This window comes from Myotis brandtii, unplaced genomic scaffold, assembly GCF_000412655.1.
Source record: "Myotis brandtii unplaced genomic scaffold, ASM41265v1 scaffold1464, whole genome shotgun sequence".
NCBI lineage: Eukaryota > Metazoa > Chordata > Mammalia > Chiroptera > Vespertilionidae > Myotis > Myotis brandtii.
In genome coordinates, this window is record NW_005355263.1 from 436,704 (window position 1) to 453,953 (window position 17,250).

The 17,250-nt window shown below is 43.6% G+C and overlaps 1 protein-coding gene across 4 annotated transcripts in view; it reads right to left on the reverse strand.

Annotated features, from left to right (window-relative positions):
- Positions 1 to 7,167: 7,167 nt before the first annotated feature.
- The window catches only part of LOC106725231 (cell cycle control protein 50C-like), a 26,583-nt gene continuing 16,500 nt past the window's right edge, over positions 7,168 to 17,250 (reverse strand). For 2 of the 4 annotated variants that reach the window (XR_001361102.1, XR_001361101.1), the window contains 3 exons: positions 11,679 to 11,888; positions 8,658 to 8,982; positions 7,399 to 7,482 (listed from right to left, as the gene is read on the reverse strand). Coding sequence is in view for 1 of the 4 variants with exons in the window: in XM_014535591.1 (XP_014391077.1) it covers positions 8,780 to 8,982; positions 11,679 to 11,888 (413 nt within the window). In the remaining 3 variants the exon portion in view is untranslated. Of the gene's footprint in view, positions 7,183 to 7,313; positions 7,483 to 8,496; positions 8,983 to 11,678; positions 11,889 to 17,250 lie in introns of those variants that run through there. The other 2 variants (XR_001361103.1, XM_014535591.1) reach the window with 2 other exon arrangements.

Below are 17,250 nucleotides of genomic sequence, written 5' to 3' on the forward strand. Positions count from 1 at the left end.
AGGCAGTGTTTATTAACATACATTTCATTTTCCAAATTGAGCTACAAGCTGTTAAAAGTGTGTATATATTTTTTGGGACATCCTGTATATGAATGTAACACATCTGAAGGAAAATTCTCACCGTTCATATTCTTGTTTCTTTGTTTTGGGTTTTTGTTTTTATTTTGGGTATTTGGGTGGGCGGGGGGGGGCATGCTTTCACAGTTCTTCTGGAAATCGCCAGAGATGCTTCTACTCAAAGCTTGTGACTTATCTCCCACTGGGTCATTTGATGGACACAGGCCCAGAAGCTGCGCCAAGCACCTTGCTCATCAGCCTCACCTGTGTGTGTGCCCCTCCCGTGCTTGCCATCTCCAGCCTTCCTTCCCGTAGGCTTGTCACATACGTTTGATAACAATTTCGTGGACATTTTCTCTTTATTTACACCAACAATTTAGTAGCTGGTCCAAGTGTCACTGGAGTGTTCTAAATGCAGATTTCCAATCCCCCTATGCAAGCCTTTGCTTCACTCGTCTGTCTGAAGGCCAGGAGTCTGCATTTGACAGTTAACCCAGTTGTTTTAATGGAGGTGGTTCTTGAATCTCATTTAAAAAATATGTATTTGTATTGATTTCAGAGAGGAAGGGAGAGGGAGAGACAAACATCAATGATGAGAGAGAATCAGTGATCAGCTGCCTCTTGCACGCCCCCTACTGGGGATTGAACCCACAACCCGGACAGGTGTCCAGACTGGGAATCCAACTGTGACCTCCTGGTTCATAGGTCAACGCTCAACCACTGAGCAACACTGGCTGGGCACTTGGACCTCATTTTGAGAAACCTCATTTGGTTCCCCTTTAGCAACCACACAAACACTCATGGCGGAGAGGATGTAAATTTCTGCCTGGTCTGTCTTCATTCAGACAGCCATTACCAGCCCTCAGCAGCAGCTCTTAAAAAAAAAAAAAAGAAATTAATAGGCATTATTTTTTAGAGAAGTTTTAGATTTACAGAAAAGTTGAGCAGAAAGTTCCCATAGATGCCCTAAAAATCTCCTGTGCTTTACCTATTCATCCCTCCTTCCCTGCCGAATTTCTTACTGTCAGCATTTGGTGTTGCCAATGTTTGGATTTTAGCTATTCTAAAAGGTAGGCAGTGGAATCTCATTGTTGTTTTAATTTACAACTCCCTAATGACATATGATTCTGAGCTTCCTTTCACGGCTTATTTGCCATCTGTATATGTAATCTATAATATCATCTAACTCCAGTCTGTTTAAACATCTCCATTGGGCTGATGTCTCTTAATTCTCTCAGACCGCAGGGTGCTGTTGGCTTCAGGCTGCGCCCAGTAGACATTTTGTTCATTACATCCTCTGTGTTCCTCCACTTCATTGGAACTGAGGGCCCTGGACCTTTCAAACAATATTCCAGTTCCTCTTAGAGTCTAGAAGATGTGACTTGGAAAGCTGACAGAGAAATCTTTACTAAATCTTTGAAAATAACAGTATTCAAGAGACGCACAAGGGAAATGAGTGTTCGAGGAGGTGCTCTTATAAAAGTGGCCCCAGGACATTAGGTTTATCCTAAGATCCTTTCCATGAGTCAGTCCATCTTTTCAGGGAGGATACGTGACCCCATGGAATTAGCAGTCCTTGCCTCCTTTTGCCAAATTGCTCAAGCCAATGGATGTTCAAGTGAAATCTTATCCAAATTTGGGGCTCTCCTGACCACAGCGGACCCTCTTCCTGAGTTATTGCTCCTGAAACTTTCACACAGCTGTCTCTGGAGAGCACGGAGTGGAAGCCAAGTTTCTTGGATGAGCTGCAGTCAGTTTTCCAAGGATGTGGTTGATCCCAGAAAATACACAGCTAATTTATAAGGAAGAAGGCAGCTGCCTTGAGGATAACATATGGAGGATTCCAGAGGTCAAGAATTGACCTCAGTCCGTATGGGAAACTCACTGGTGTGAACCAAAGAAGCTTGCATGAAGCTAGAGGCTGTCTAAACCCCCTGACAATGCTACTTCATGTTTTAGACAGAAAGGTCAAAGATGAAAATCTTGAAATATAGACTCTGTCTCTACCCTGGCTGGGAGACTGATGGCATCTGGGTTGGCTGGAAGGAGACTGGGAGGTTGGAAATTCCTTCTTCCTTATGTTGGTGCTAGTCCTGATCCTAGGATTTAACTATTATTTTCAGTTTAAATCTCTATATTTTGATATTCTCATAAGAGAATTTTTCCAGTCTTTGAGTCTCTAGAAGCCAATAAATCACATTAAAAGAGGCCCAGATTATCTGTCTTCCTTCTTCTTAGTGCCTTTGCAAGATCATGCATTATCTCATGGGATCGGTATGTGACAAATTCTATTTTGGGTCTTGCGAGGAGTCCTTCATTTAATCTTTCTTGAGAACCAGAGTTCAGAAGAATCTGTGCAACTGGAAGTCAGTCACCCCCAGCCCCTGATCTCTCAGTCCTAGTTTCAAAGGGGTCAGTGTCTTCTTAAGGGCCATGTGGAGGCTCCAGTGTGTTCCCAGGAGAATGCATTCCTTGTGCTAACAAGTTATCTTCAGAGCATCTTAGAGTTCTATTTGGTGATGCAGTGACATAAGATGTCTGTGGCTGAAGAACTTTTTTGAGTGGTTAAATAATGGGGCTGATTTAGTGAACCCAATAAACCCTAGTTACTACAACTCCTCACTGATGTGGATGGAGACTATTCATTCTCAATGAAACCAGCAAGGCAGGAACCTCACACAACAGGCATGCTGTCCTAACTTGTGTGAAGATACTGCAGCTGAAAGCCACAGCCATTATCACTCCTTGTTCTTCGCTGATATTTGGCTTGTTCAAATGCTTAGCACATGTGTAAAAACATCTCAAAAAGGCTTTTTGGTGCCATTCTGAGTTCCAAGCATAGCACACTGACCCTGAGATTTTGTTGTTATTGTTGCAGTGGTGAAATATACATAATCTATATTATAAAAGACCTGTGGCCGTAATGCTGTAACACCGTAACAACCAAACGAGGCGCGGCGGAGTCTGGGGTCTTACGCGATTTCGCGGGCTGGGCCTCTAGTATAAAATAATTTCCCATTTACTTCTTTCCCTAGCCTCTGGCACCCACCATTCTATCTTCTGTCTCAATAAGTTTGATGACTTTAGGTATCTCATATTAGTGGAATCCTACAATATTTGTCCTTTTGTGACCGGCTTATTTCATGTAGAATAATGTCTTCTAGGTGCATCCATGTTGTAGCATGTGTTAGAAGTTCATTGCTTTTTAAAACTCAATAATACACTAATATATAGATACAGATATAGATATATATCTCAATCACAATTTGTTTATATATTCATTCACTGATGAACACTTGAGTTGCTTCTACCTTTTGGCTATTGTGAATAAAGCTGCTAAGAACATGGATGTACAAATTATGTTTAAGTTTCTGCTTACAATTCTTTTGGATATCTATCCAGAAGTGTAATTACTGGGTCATATTGTAGTTCTATTTTATTTTTGAAAAAAAAAATCACCATATCATTTCCCATAGTGGCTGCACCATTTTACATTCCCATCAGCAATAAGTTCCACTTTCTTCACATCCTTGTCAACACCTGCTATTTTTTTTATAATAGCCATCCTGATGGATGTGAAGTGGTTTCTCATTAAGTTTATGCCCAAGCATTTTAGTATATTTGATGCTCTTGTAAATTGAATTGTTTTATTAATCTCCTTTTGGATTGTTCATTGTTGTATATAAAATTGCAACTAATTTTTGTGTGATTTTGTATCTTGCAACTTTGCTGAAATCTCTTATTAGTTCTAACAGGTTTTGATTTTTGATTTTTTGGTGTGACATCTTTAGTTTCCTATATATAGGATCTTGTTATTTGTGAAAAGAGATAGTTTATTTCTTCCTTTGCAAATTAGATGCCTTTATCTCTTTTTCTTGCCTTACTGCTCTGGCTAGAACTTCCAGTGCATATTTAGGAAGCTCTTCCCACACGTGTGTGTGTGTGCGTGTGTGTGTGTGTGTGTGTGTGTGTGTGTGTGTGTGTGTCTTGGAAGAAAATATTTTCCCAAGTTACCCCAACAGACTTTCTCTTATGTCTCACAGTCAGAACTGGGTCCGTTGGCCATTCCTACCTGAAGGCAAAGCATGTAGCTAGCATGTTTATACTGATGTGAAGTGGGCTTTGCCGAGCGGGAAGAAGGTAAGAGAAATGACCCCTGAGGATAACAATCCGCCTCACTCTGTGGTTAGGATTAAACGCAGCCATGTGCATAAGGCATGGAGAGGGCTCCACCCTCATTGCTTTACTTCATTTCTCCCATGCTCTCCTTCAGGTTTCCTTCCTCATTGTTCAGCATTAGAAGAAAAATGGAAATCCAAAATTTCCTCACTTTCCCTAAACAAATGCGCTGCTTGTCTCTTCCACCCCAACTTACCTTTTGGAGTTCTGTAGCTCTAGTTTCTACAAACCATTTGGAACCTTCCCCAACCTGTCCACAAAATTCCTGACCTCAGACTGAAGAATACATTTTTATAGCCAGGCAGTCCACGGATGCTGGTTATAAGAAAGAAACTGAGAAATCTTCGTAAACAAAAAAGAAAAAAAAATCAGCGGAGTCTAGGTTATTTTTACAATGTTAACTTGCCCTAAAAAGCATCTGTTTTAGCGGAGTGAGGCTCTTTCCATACAGACCAGGAGCAAAAGGTGCCCCATGCCTGTCTGTGCCGGCGGCTGGCTGTGTGAGTCCCACAGGATGTTTCTTGCCATCAGAGTAATGACTTCAGTTTTTCCATTCCAGCCGTGGTGAAATGAATAAGAAAACTGGATCCTGCCTCTGGAAGCAGGACACGGCTCTGCACTAATCAAAAAAGGAAGATTCATTATAAGACAATAGCTCACTCTCCAGACTTTGAAGAGTTCCTAGATTTGTCAGAGCAGCTCTGAATCATTTCGTGGACTGCCGCGGGATTAGCATGGGGATACTGTACAAGCCTGACCCTCTGCAGAGAAGTTTTTCCTTAAATGAGCTCCTCTGGCTGCTCTCTGAGTCACTGCAATCCAAATCCCATAATTTCACCTTCTCTTCTAATCATTTTTCCAGACAGCTATTTTAAGGGTGAGGGGGATAGATGGAGGTAGAGATAAAAAGGGGGCCATGGCTTAACCTAGAATGCAATTCACTAAGAAGTGCCCATGAAGTACTGACACTGTAAACAGGTACAAGGAGAACAAAGCTTTTAGAAGCCTGGTTAGTAGAGATAAGGGCTTCAAAGGGCCGAACCAAGACTGACTGAACAGTGGACTCTGACCCAGTGCTGAGAGAGGGTCCCGGCCGAGCCCCTGAGTGGCTCCTCCTGTCGCACCGGGTGGAGGAGCCAGGAGAAGTCTGCTCTGCAGTCCTTTCATTTATGAACATCCAGAGACAAAATATGTTGACAATTGCAGGCCACGGTACTTGGGATTCTGGTGGACACATTGCAAAGGAAAACCAGCAGCTGTCTGAAGCGAGTTTCTCTTCCTAACATTTGGTTAATAAAGCCTCCACCATGAAAGAAACCAGATGAAAAAACCAGCCTTCATTAGGAAGGCCTGAGTGCAAGCTGGGAAAGATTAGGCTGTGTCCAAGTCAGGTGTTTTTTTGTTTGTTTGTTTGTTTTTTAATCAACTTGAACACCTCTCTGTGCCCAGCATGGACTTATGTGCTTTGAGATCATACAGAGGGAGTGGGAAGCCTGGTGCTGCCCGTGGGAGCACATGTTCTCTTTTGTCAGGGAGGCCAGTGTGACATTCAGGAAACGGAGAGAAACCTAGGGTGAGTGTGGAATTCATGCACAACTGTGCAGGGCAAGTGCAAGTGGGGTCAGAAGGACACAGAGATCTGTCTGGCATGAGTCCCTTGAGAGCAGGAGCGCCAGCTGGCTCATTCTGGTATCCTGGGCATTGTGAATCTGCCCCACAAAGTAGGAGTTTAATTGGTAAATTTCAAATAAAGGTCAGCTCTACACTTTTGTTCATGTCTATCTTATGGATAGACTTATATTTTGTACTAGTGGCCTGGTGCACAAAATTCGTGCACATGAGGGGGTGTCCCTCACCCGGGCCTGCACCCTTTCCAATCTGGGACATCCCTCTCGCAGCCTGGGACTGCTGGCTCCTAACCACTCACCTGTCTGCCTGCCCGATTGCCCCTAACCACTCTGCCTGCTGACCTGATCACCCCCAACTGCCCCACCCCCGCTGGCCTTCTTGCCCCCAACTGCCCCCCCCCTCTGGCCTGATAGCCCCCAACTGCCCTCCCCTGCCGACCTCATGACCACCAACTGCCCTCCCCTGCTGGCCTCATGCCCCCAACTGCCCTACCTGGCCGGTCTCCCAGAAGGTCTCCTGCTCTAATTAGCATATTACCCTTTTATTAGTATAGATAGGTCCTTTCCATGGACTCAACTGGAGTACAAAGTGACATGAGGAGGACTTGTTTAAAAAGTCTTGGTGAATGCAGATGCCTTCTGTGATTCTTGATTTTATGTGTCAACTTGATCGGGCCATGGTGCCCTGACGTTTGGGTCAGTCATATTCTCACGGTTTCTGTGAGGGTGTTTTTGGACGAGATTTACCTTTGCATGGGTAGGACAGAGTAAAGCAGATTGTCCTCCATAATATGGGTGGGTCTCATCCAATCAGTTGAAGGACCGAATAAAACAAAAGGCTAACCTCCCCCGAGCAAGAGGGAATTCCCCAGCAGGCAGACTCCAGGCTTCATCCGAAACATCGACTCTCCCTGGATTTCCACCAGCTGCCTTTTGGTTTGAACTGCAACTCTTTCCTGAGCCTCCAGCCTGCAGCCTCCCCCATCAGATGTTGCACTTGCTAATCCTCCACAATCATGTGAGCCAGTTCCTTACACACACACACACACACACACACACACAATTGGTTCTGTTTCTTTGTAGGACTCTGACCGATACAGCATCCTATAATAAGCTGATGGACAAGGTTGAGGTGTAACAATGTGTTTAAGCCTTTTTCCAGTCAGCTCCATACCGGAGGAGTGCGGACCTGAGGGGTGAGAGCCCAGGTCTGAAGTCAATGGGCCTCTGCCCTGCATAGCTCACCTAAAATCCGAGAAGCAACAGTTGCTCAGATGATGACAGCATTGTCAACTCCTGGTATATCAGTTTCCTTTTGCTGCTGTAACAAATTACCACACATTGTCGGGGGTACGAGGGTGGGGGTTGGGAAGGTGGAAGGTCTCCCCCTCCCCCACCCCGCCCCGCCACACACTGGGATTTTAAAACATCATAAACATATTCTCTTACTGTTCTGGAGGTCAGAAGTCTCAAATCAAGATGACAGCTTGGCTTCTGGAGGCTTCAGGGGAGGATCTGTTTCTTGCTTTTTTCAGCTTCTAGAGGCTGCCAGCATTCTTTGGATCATGGCCCCTTCCTTCCAGCACACCAACCTCTTGCTTCCGATCTCCTGTCTCTCCTATAAGTACCCAAATTATTACACTGGGCCCACTCAGGTAAACCAGGATAATCTCTCCATAGCAATCTCTTTAATTTAATCACTTCTGCAAAGTCTCTTTTGACATAGAAGTGAACATTCACCGATCTTGGGGATTAGGACATGGCTATCTTTGGGGTGGGGGTGGGCAGTATTCAGCCTACCACACCCAAGGTCACTGGTTACACATGGAAGATGAGATAGGGGAGAGGTTTCCAGGTTTCAGAGTTGGCACTTGAAACCATTTTGGGTTATTTTGGAAAAGTATTCAACTATTTGGTAAATGCAGAAAGTTGCAACAAAGAAATGCTTTCTTGGCTGCTAAAGAGACACATATGTGTTGGTGCTGTATGTTTCTTTAACAATGAAAATTCTGCTCCTAAAGTCATTGCAGAGTAAAGCTCGCCCCGCCGAAACAAATAAAATAATATAAACATGTTTTTAAAAGTATAATATTCTGGTCATCGAGGGACACAAATCTATGGGGCCTCTTGTCCTGCCATCTTTACCAAGTACTTGGTTAAGTCTCCTGTAAGTGACTTTCAGAAGGAATTCAAACCTTTTAAGATAGACCTTGAGAAGCTCCTAAACACATCCAATTCGAGTATCTTAAATCCACGCCATTGTTTACTTTCTAGAACGTTATCCCCGGGTGAGGTCTAGAGTTGTCCTGTGCTGAGTACAGTGTGAGAGGGTATCAGTCACGTTTAGTGCTTCCCTCCCGGCTGCACTGTGTGCACTCAGGGCACTGCCATAACCTTTGCTTGGTTTACTTCTAGCAGAGAAAACTTAGCTTTGACTCCATAGAAAGCAGAGAACACCAACTAAATCAGTTTTCAAAATCATCCTGATTGCTCACTTCAATGCTCAGTGATTGCTGTAGGGTAGTTTATAATAATTTCAGTAAAGACTGGGGTCTGAGCCTGGGTGATGGTTGAAAGGACTAACCTGATCTTGGGGACTCAGCCAGCTTACTCTTGTCTGGTGATGGTCCTCTCCCAGGCACTCACCCGCCCTTAGGCACAAGGGCTTTAAATAAATATCTGAGACTTGGTTCAGAGCTCAAGGATGATTTATCTTCCTCAAGGACATTTTACTATACATAGTATGCCTTTCCCTCCTCCTCTCCGCCTCCCCGGAAACTCGCATTTATCCACCTGGGATTGAACCTGGCCCCTCAGTGCAGTCCCCCTTGAAATATCCCAGTCACTTCCAGCCTCGTCAGAGGTCTTTGGCTCTGTCACTTCACCGTCCACTTCCGTGCTTTCTGCTCTTCTTTTCAAAGCTTGACTTTGTAGTTGGGGAAGAACATTTTCCTTTTGGCCAGCATCAAGTGAATCGCCATCATGGAAAAGGAGGCCAACCACGTCACGGCGCCTGTCACTGTGTAGGCGAGACCGAGGAAAAGGCTGCTGCCCCCGCTCCACGTCAGGGTGGAAAGAACGACTGACTTCTCGCCTTGGAATCTGGTGACTGGAAAGTCTAAGGAAAGGCGATCTGTTAAGGATCTGTCTTCGCACTTCTCAGCTCTACCACCCTATATCCTAAATACAGCAGGTTGAACCATATAACATTGCTGTTTTTGTAGGTCAAAACAGGGTTGAATGATTTCATATGGTCTAATCTTTATCAAGTAGTACATTATATGTTACTGTAATGAAATTAAGTAAAAACAAGGCTTCCCTCTACAACATTATCATGTACAAAAGTGATTCTGACACAGAGATCGATCAGAGTGACTTACAGACAACTGAAAATTGAACAAATATATTTAAACTGAAGGAAACAAAAAGAATACAGATAGGTTTTACAGCAAACCTGACTTTTCGTTTTATGACTCAGGAGACCCGGGGGTAGGGTGAAATCATTTTAGGCTAAGGTTTGAATTCCTACCTCAGGGAAAATTCTTCAAGTGGAGTGAAGAACAAAATAATAGTGAGCTATCGCCCTGGCTGGTGTGGCTCAGTTGGTTGAGCGCCGTCACCCTGGTTGTGGATCGGGGTGGGTGCAGGAGGAAACCTATCAATGTTTCTCTCTCACATTGTTGTTTCTCTCTCTCTTCCTCTCCCTCTAAAAACATATGAAAAAAACAGTGAGCTACATGGTGAAATATTTTTGGTGGGAAAACTAAAGATGGGGCATTCGTTTGGGTTTCGGAAAGGCCAGCATCCCTCACTGCTGGGGTGAAAGTGCTTGAAGTGGGTTTGCTATCATTAGCATTTTAATGATGTCATTTTGATTATGCATGTGGTCTGAGGTTTTTAAACATCTGGTGCCTTTTTGTAAACCAAACTAATAAACAAACAAAGGCTTCTCATAGCAACGGCACAGGACAGCAGCATTTCCCAGCAAAGTTCTCAAAAGGCCTCAGATCACTTGGCAACCTGCTATTTAAAGGCACAAGGAAACTAAGTCTCTCTTTTACGTCAAAATTCCTCATTGTCACCAGGACCTTGAGCGCCACCTCAACTCATCTGCCTGTTTTCTCTCTCCCTCAGCTCTAGCAGAGGGTCTTTTCCTCACACAAAGAACATCCTCTCTCTGTTAGAAGTGGTAGGTGATTTCTGTAGCTCAGGCTCCGTTCTCTGTGCACATCTGCCAGGCCTTGAGGCTGGGTGGGTAATATGCACCCAGGGCTTAACACGGGTAGTGCAAGGCTAGGACTGAAGCTCGAAGATTTAGACCTGAGCGTCACCAGCATTAAAATGTGACTGGCTGAAGTCACCCAAGGAGAGCTTGTCTCCAGAGGAGAAAGAGAGGATCTCCTTTGTTTGGAACACAGACTCCCCCCTTGTTCTCCTCTGCCCCAAACTCACCACCAGGCACTGTGAGGACAGCAGTTCATGACATTTGTTCCTCCCTCCTCCCTATTTCTTGATGGCAACTGCACCTGCTTTACTGGTAAGGCAATCACAGACCAAGTCAGTGGGATCAGAAGGTCCAAGTCCGGAGACCACTGTCAAGCTCCTTTTTTTTGTTGTTGTTAAATATTTTTTTATTGTCTAAAGTTTTACAAATGTCTCATTTTCCCCCAATTGACCCTCCCTCTGCCATTCCCACCCTGAGGGCAGCCCCCACTGCCCCAGTGTCTGTGTCCATTGGTTATGCAAATATGCATGCAAACAAGTCCTTTGGTTGATCTCTAATCCCCACCCCCCTCCCCTGCCATTTGTCTCTGGATCCATTTTAGTTCATCAGTTTATGTTGATCATTATATCCCACATATGAGTGAGATCATGTGATATTTATCTTTCTCCAACTGGCTTATTTAGCTTAGCATAATTCTCTCCAGTTCCATCCATGCTGTTGCAAATGGTAAAAGTTTTTTATTTTTTTATAGCAGCGTAGTATTCCATTGTGTAGATGTGCCACAGGTTTTTAACCCACTCATCTGCTGATGGGCACTTAGGCTGTTTCCAAATCTTAGCTATTATAAATTGTGCTGCTATGAACATAGGGGTGCATATATCCTTTCTGATTGGTGTTTCTGTTTTCTTGGGATATAGTCTTAGAAGTGGGAATACTGGGTCAAATGGGAGTTCCATTTTTAACTTTTTGAGGAAATTCCATACTGTCTTCCACAGTGGCTGCACCAGTCTGCATTCCCACCAGCAGTGCAAGCAACTTTTAATCTCAAATTTTTTTGGTGGGGGAGGGGAGAAGGCAGGGTTGCTGAAATGTTACTCTTTATAGCTTTCATTTTCACAGAATAGAATTAGAGGCCCTGCTAAAAGGAAGGAGCTGCAGGCAAACAGAAAGAGGCAACAAACTGACAGGTAGAGATGGTGTCACATCAATGAGGAACCTCTGACTGAGGAACATCCCTACCCCCTGTCAGGAAGGAAATGTCCTCACTCTATTCTGGATTGAAATGATGGAGCAGTCATTCACTTATCCCCAAGATTTCTCATTCAAGCTCCCCGGCAGATAAAGAAACTGAGGAGGTATTTTGTGCTAAGATCCTCTGGCCCACTGGGGGTCCCATGAACCACTCCTAGCCAGCAACCCTGAGATGCCACATGGCTGACCTCAAAGCTGTGTACAAGCCCTGGAAAGATCCTGCCTCCCAGAGATTAGTTTGAAGAATAGAAAAGTACAGAATGAAATAATTTGACAACTAGCACCCAGATGGACACTGATTTTCCTTCATTACAAAGAGAAGTAGTATAAAAGGATACTGTAGGTTATGTCGAAACTATAGTTACCAGCAGGCAAACCTTCAGTAAAATGCTGTACTCGATTGAGTTGACGGTGTAGTTTCTTGAAAGTGGGAAAGGCAGCTGTCCGCATCCACACAATGAAGTCCTCATTGATGAAGCCATTGTTCCCTGAGTCCACTTCGTCCAGTTCATAGATAGGCTTAGGCCAGTTTGGGGGCTTTGCAGTTCCTGTGGGAACAAAATAATGGACGTGGTTGGGAAAAATCACCTACCCACCTTCAGTTTTCCTTAGAGAATGAAATAACTTTTGATTTTTTGAGGAAAGAGAAATAGATATTAGAATTAAAAAAAAAAAGTGTGTGTGTGTGTGTGTGTGTGTGTGTGTGTGTGTGTGTGTATGTAACTACCTGAGTATGTAACCATTAAAAATAATGGTTATAAAGACTTAAGGACACAGGGTGGGGGGCATGATGATTATATTTTTGTAAGGTAAAAAAACAGTGGAATCTAAAATTATATGTATCTTATGTGTCCTAAATGAAGCACTGAAAAAGTAGGTAGAGCACAATAATAGTGGTCATATTCTGTGATAGGATTATATGCTCTGATAGCATCATAACTTCACTAGTGATCTAAAGAGAGTAAATGAAAATACTTGGTTAATATTTAAAGAAAAAAGAATGACAACCATTGATGAGGCAGCGGAAATGGGAACTCTTGTGTGGAACATATAAGTGTGTGGACGAACATGATCTCTGGCAAAAGAAATAAAACACACACACACACACACACACAAAACATTATTTCTGACAATTTAGGAACATGCATCAAAAGCTTTAATATATGTTGCATACATTTCAGCCCAGAAATTCTTCTAGGAATGCACTGTAAGGAAATAATCGTGGAAGTGCATGGAGATTGGGCTGCATAGATATTCTCTGCAGCACTGTGCCTAAGAGCTCAAAAAGGAGGAGGAATTGGTAAATGGGGGGAGGTAGAGAGCACAGGTGTTGCAAGTCTGTTCTAAAACCAGGAGGCCTGGCAGGTTTCAGTGCCGCAGCAATGCTGAAAGCACAGGGTGGGGGCCAGCGCCAGGGCGTGAGCCTGTTGTGTTTATTGTCATCCTCACACTGCTTACTTTACTGTGGGCATGTCTGCCATTCTTACTCCACAGCAGAATCTTGTGTACAGTGTCTTTCTCATCTTCTTTTCACAGTCCAGTGCCTGGCACATAGTAGGTGTTGAGCCCACAATCCAGGCATGTGCCCTGACCAGTAATTGAACCATGGCCTCCTGGTTCATGGGTCAATCAATGCCCAAACACTGAGCCACACCAACCAGGCAATACAGTTTTTATTATCAACTTCTGTAAGCAAAGAAACCATCAACAAAATGAAAGGCAACCCACTAAATGGGAGAACATATTTGCCAATGCTACATATGACAAGGGGTTAATTTCCAAAATATATAAAGAACACATACAACTCAACATCAAGAAGACAAACATCTCAATTCAAGGACTTAAAGAGACACTTCTCCAAAAAAGACATTTAGATGGCCTATAGACATATGAAAAATGCTCAACATCATTAATCATCAGAGAGATGCAAATGAAAACCACAATGAAATATTATCTCACCCTATCAGAATGGCTACCAAATAAAAAACAACAATTGTTGGCAAGAATGTGGAGAAAAGGGAACCTTCATGCACTGTTGGTAGGAATGCACATTTTTGTAGCCACTGTGGAAAACAGTATGAAGTTTTCTCAAAAAATTAAAAATGGAACTACCTTTTGACCCAGTGATCCCACTTTTGAGAATATATCCAAAGAACCTGAAACACTAATTTGAAAGAATACGTGTGGGATTTCTAATATGGCAGTGGAATAAGTGGAAGCTACACTGACACTCTCCCAGGACCAAACTGGAAATACAACTAAAATACAGAACTACTACCCTGAAAAATCAACTGAAGATTAGCTGGATAGAATTCTGATTACCAAGGACAGAAAGTGGAGTTTACATAGAGACTGGTGGGAAGGGCTGAGGTGTGAAAGGGCTGGCTGGAGTCCCACAGACAGCAGCTGAAATTCTGGAGGGATATCTCAGCTGTGGGGAGATCCCACTGAGAACTCTGGGAGTATTCTGTGATAGCATCATATTCTCCCCAGCAGAGAGCACCAAAACTGAGAAAGGTGCCCACATAACATCTGCCGTGAAAAGCAGCAGGGTTGCTGTCTGCCAGACAGAGATGGCTGGAAATGCAGGCAAGCTCTTAAAGGGCTAATGCACAAAATTTCATGTGCAGCCACTCACCTCGGGCTCCAGCAGAGGGAGGGCAGAGTGGACTAGAGCTGTGTGAGCAGAAGCCAGGATTGGGGGCTCTGAGGTTGAGTTTGGAGGGCAGCCACCTCGGTTTCCTGTGCTGAGTCATTTCCTCACACTGCAGAGGACATCTTTCTCCAGTAGATGTTGGAGGGATTACAATACCAGATATCAAGTTATACTACAAAGCCACTATACTCAAAACAGCCTGGTACTGGCACAAGAACAGGCATGAAGGTCAATGGAACAGAACAGAGTCCCCAGAAATTGACCCACGCCATTATGCTCAATTAATATTTGACAAACGAGGCAAGAATATACAATGGAATTAAGACAATCCTTTACAATAAAAGGCTAATATGCAAATTTCCCCCTTGACCAGGAGTTCAACCGGGAGTTCAATCAGGGGGCAGGGCCAACCAGCCAACCACCTGTGGCCTATCCCCCAGCTGGTCCCACCCCTGATTGGCCCCACTACTCCGATCGGGGGTGGGGCCAGCAGGTCAACCTCCTGCATCCCCTCCCCCTGGCCGGCCTGGCCTGATTGGCCCCAATCAAGGCTGGCTGGCTGGACCCCACCCATGCACGAATTTGTGCACCAGGCCTCTAGTCTCTTCAATAAATGGTGTTGGGAAAATTGGACAGATACATGCAAAAAATGAAACTTGGACCACCAACTTACACCATACACAAGACTAATCTAAAAATAGATAAAGGACTTAAACGTAAGTCATGAATCCATAAAAATTCTAGAAGAAACCATAGGCAGCAAAATCTCAGACATCTCTCATAGCAATATGTTTACCAATACATCTCCTAGGGCAAAGAAAACTAAGGATAAAATAAACAAATGGGACTACATTAAAATAAAAAGCTTCTACACAGCTAAAGAAACCATCAACAAAACAACAAAAAAGCCCACTGCATGGGAGAACATATTTGGCATTGATACATCTAATAAAGGGTTAATATCCAAAATATATAAAGAACTCATACAACTTAATAAAAGGAAGATAAACAATCCAATAACAAATGGGCAAAGGACCTCAATAGACACTTTTCGAAAGTGGACATACGGAAGGCCAAGAGACATATGAAAATATGCTCAAAGTCACTAGTCATCTGAGAGATGCAAATCAAAAAGACAATGAGGTATCATCTCACACTTGTCAGAATGGCTATCAACAACAACTCAACAAACGACAAGTGCTGGCGAGGATGTGGAGAAAAAGGAACCCTCGTGCACTGCTGGTGGGAATGCAGACTGGTGCAGCCAGTGTAAAACAGTATGGCATTTCCTTAAAAAATAAAAAATGGAACTCTCATTTGACCCAGTGTTCCTGCTTCTAGGAATATATCCCAGGAAAACAAAAACACCAATCAGAACATAGTATGCACACCTATGTTCATAGCAGTACAATTTTAAATAGCTAAGATTTGGAAACAGCCTAAATGCCCATCAGCAGATGAATGGATTAGAAAATTGTGGTACATCTACACAATGGAATACTACGCTGCTGTAAAAAAGAAGGAACTCCTACCATTCTCAACAGCATGGATGGACCTGGAGAGCATTATGCTAAGCAAAATAAGCCAATCAGAGAAAGATAACTATCACATGATCTCACTCATTTATAGAATATAATGAACATCATAACAGAAATAGCTACAGAGACAAAGAAGCATCAAACAGACTGTCAAATAGTGGACACAGACACTGTGTGTGGGGGGTGAGGGCATGTGTCGGGTGGTAGGGGAGCTCAGGGGGAGGTCAATGGGGGAAAAAGGAGACATATGTACTACTATTTGTAATACTTTAAACAATGATAAAAAAACCCCACAAAAACAAACAAACAAAAAAAACCCCACACAACTAGGCCCAGGAGTAAATTCAACAGAAAATAAATGCTAATAAAAGTTTAAAAAAATGGTGAAAACCTCGGAATTCAATTATATAGTGACCATTCATTCCATTTTTGCCTAAGACACTCCCAGTTTATGCCTGTTGTCTATTATCCCATCTGATAAGCACCTATCCCAAACAAATATTGTCTACAGGGTGTGAGATACCCATGTGCTTACTTTAACCTGTGATTAGTGAAAGATAACCTGAGACCCTTTCAGTCACATATTCCTGCAAGCTGCTAGACATTCCAACCAGTTAGGCCAGAGCCTCTGTCTTGGGCTAGGAGACATAAGAAGCTGTCAGATTGCAAGTCAGTGGGATCCGTGGCAAACATGGGAAATCACAGATTATGTTATACGTACATGCCGTAGTGTGGGAAATAGATGCTGAGTGGTCTTGCTGAGAGTAGTCTGAACTCTCTTGTAACATTAATTTTGTTATTCATTACATAATGTATTTATTTTATTGTTTGATATCAGTTTTTTATTTGCTAGTAAATCCCTTTAGCTGTAAAGAATAAAAAATGGAACATGTATGTTTGATGTCAAATTAAGTACAGCTTCTAAAGGAAGTTGACGAATGTGATACTTGCAAGGTTGGTTGGCATTTGGAACCATCATAGTGTCAATGACCACATGAAAATCAAAACACATAAAACTGCTACAGAGAGGGAAAACCAAGATGGCGGCATAGGTAAACACCTGAAATTGCTGCCTCGCACAACCACTTCAAAAATACAACTAAAGGACAAAACGGACATCATCCAGAACCACAGGAAGGCTGGCTGAGTGGAAATTCTACAACTAGAAGGAAAGAGAAAAGCACACTGAGACTCAGAGGAGGTGCAGAAGTAAAGTGTAAAGTGCAGAGGTATGGAGGCACGCGCAGAAAGGGCTGGCAACTGAGGACACGGTTGTCTTTTTCAATCGGGAGGGAGTGTCAAGCTCCCGACTGCTCTGAACTCCAGTTCCGGCTGAGTCTCTGGGGACCCAGACTCATACGGAGAGAAACTGGACTGTCTGGCATCGGGCGGAACTTGAGGGAGGCTTTCTCTCAGAGGTGCTTGCAGCGATTACCGCAGGACACTGAGACTCCGAGCCTCTTAGGGCAGGGCTAAGGATCAGCCATAGCTGTTTGGTCTGCCCTGTTGATTCCCTAAGACCCCCCCCCCCATCCACCCAAGCTGTGCCCAGAGGCTTTTGCATATGAATGGCCTGGCCCTTTGCAATCTAAAATTACCTAACAAACTGCTGCTGAGTTAGAGACCTGGAACATCCAAAAGAAGGCCCAAGGCCCCACAGGAGCTTGCATTGCTTCACAGCTGGGCCTCATCTGGGCACCTCCAAACCCCAAACAA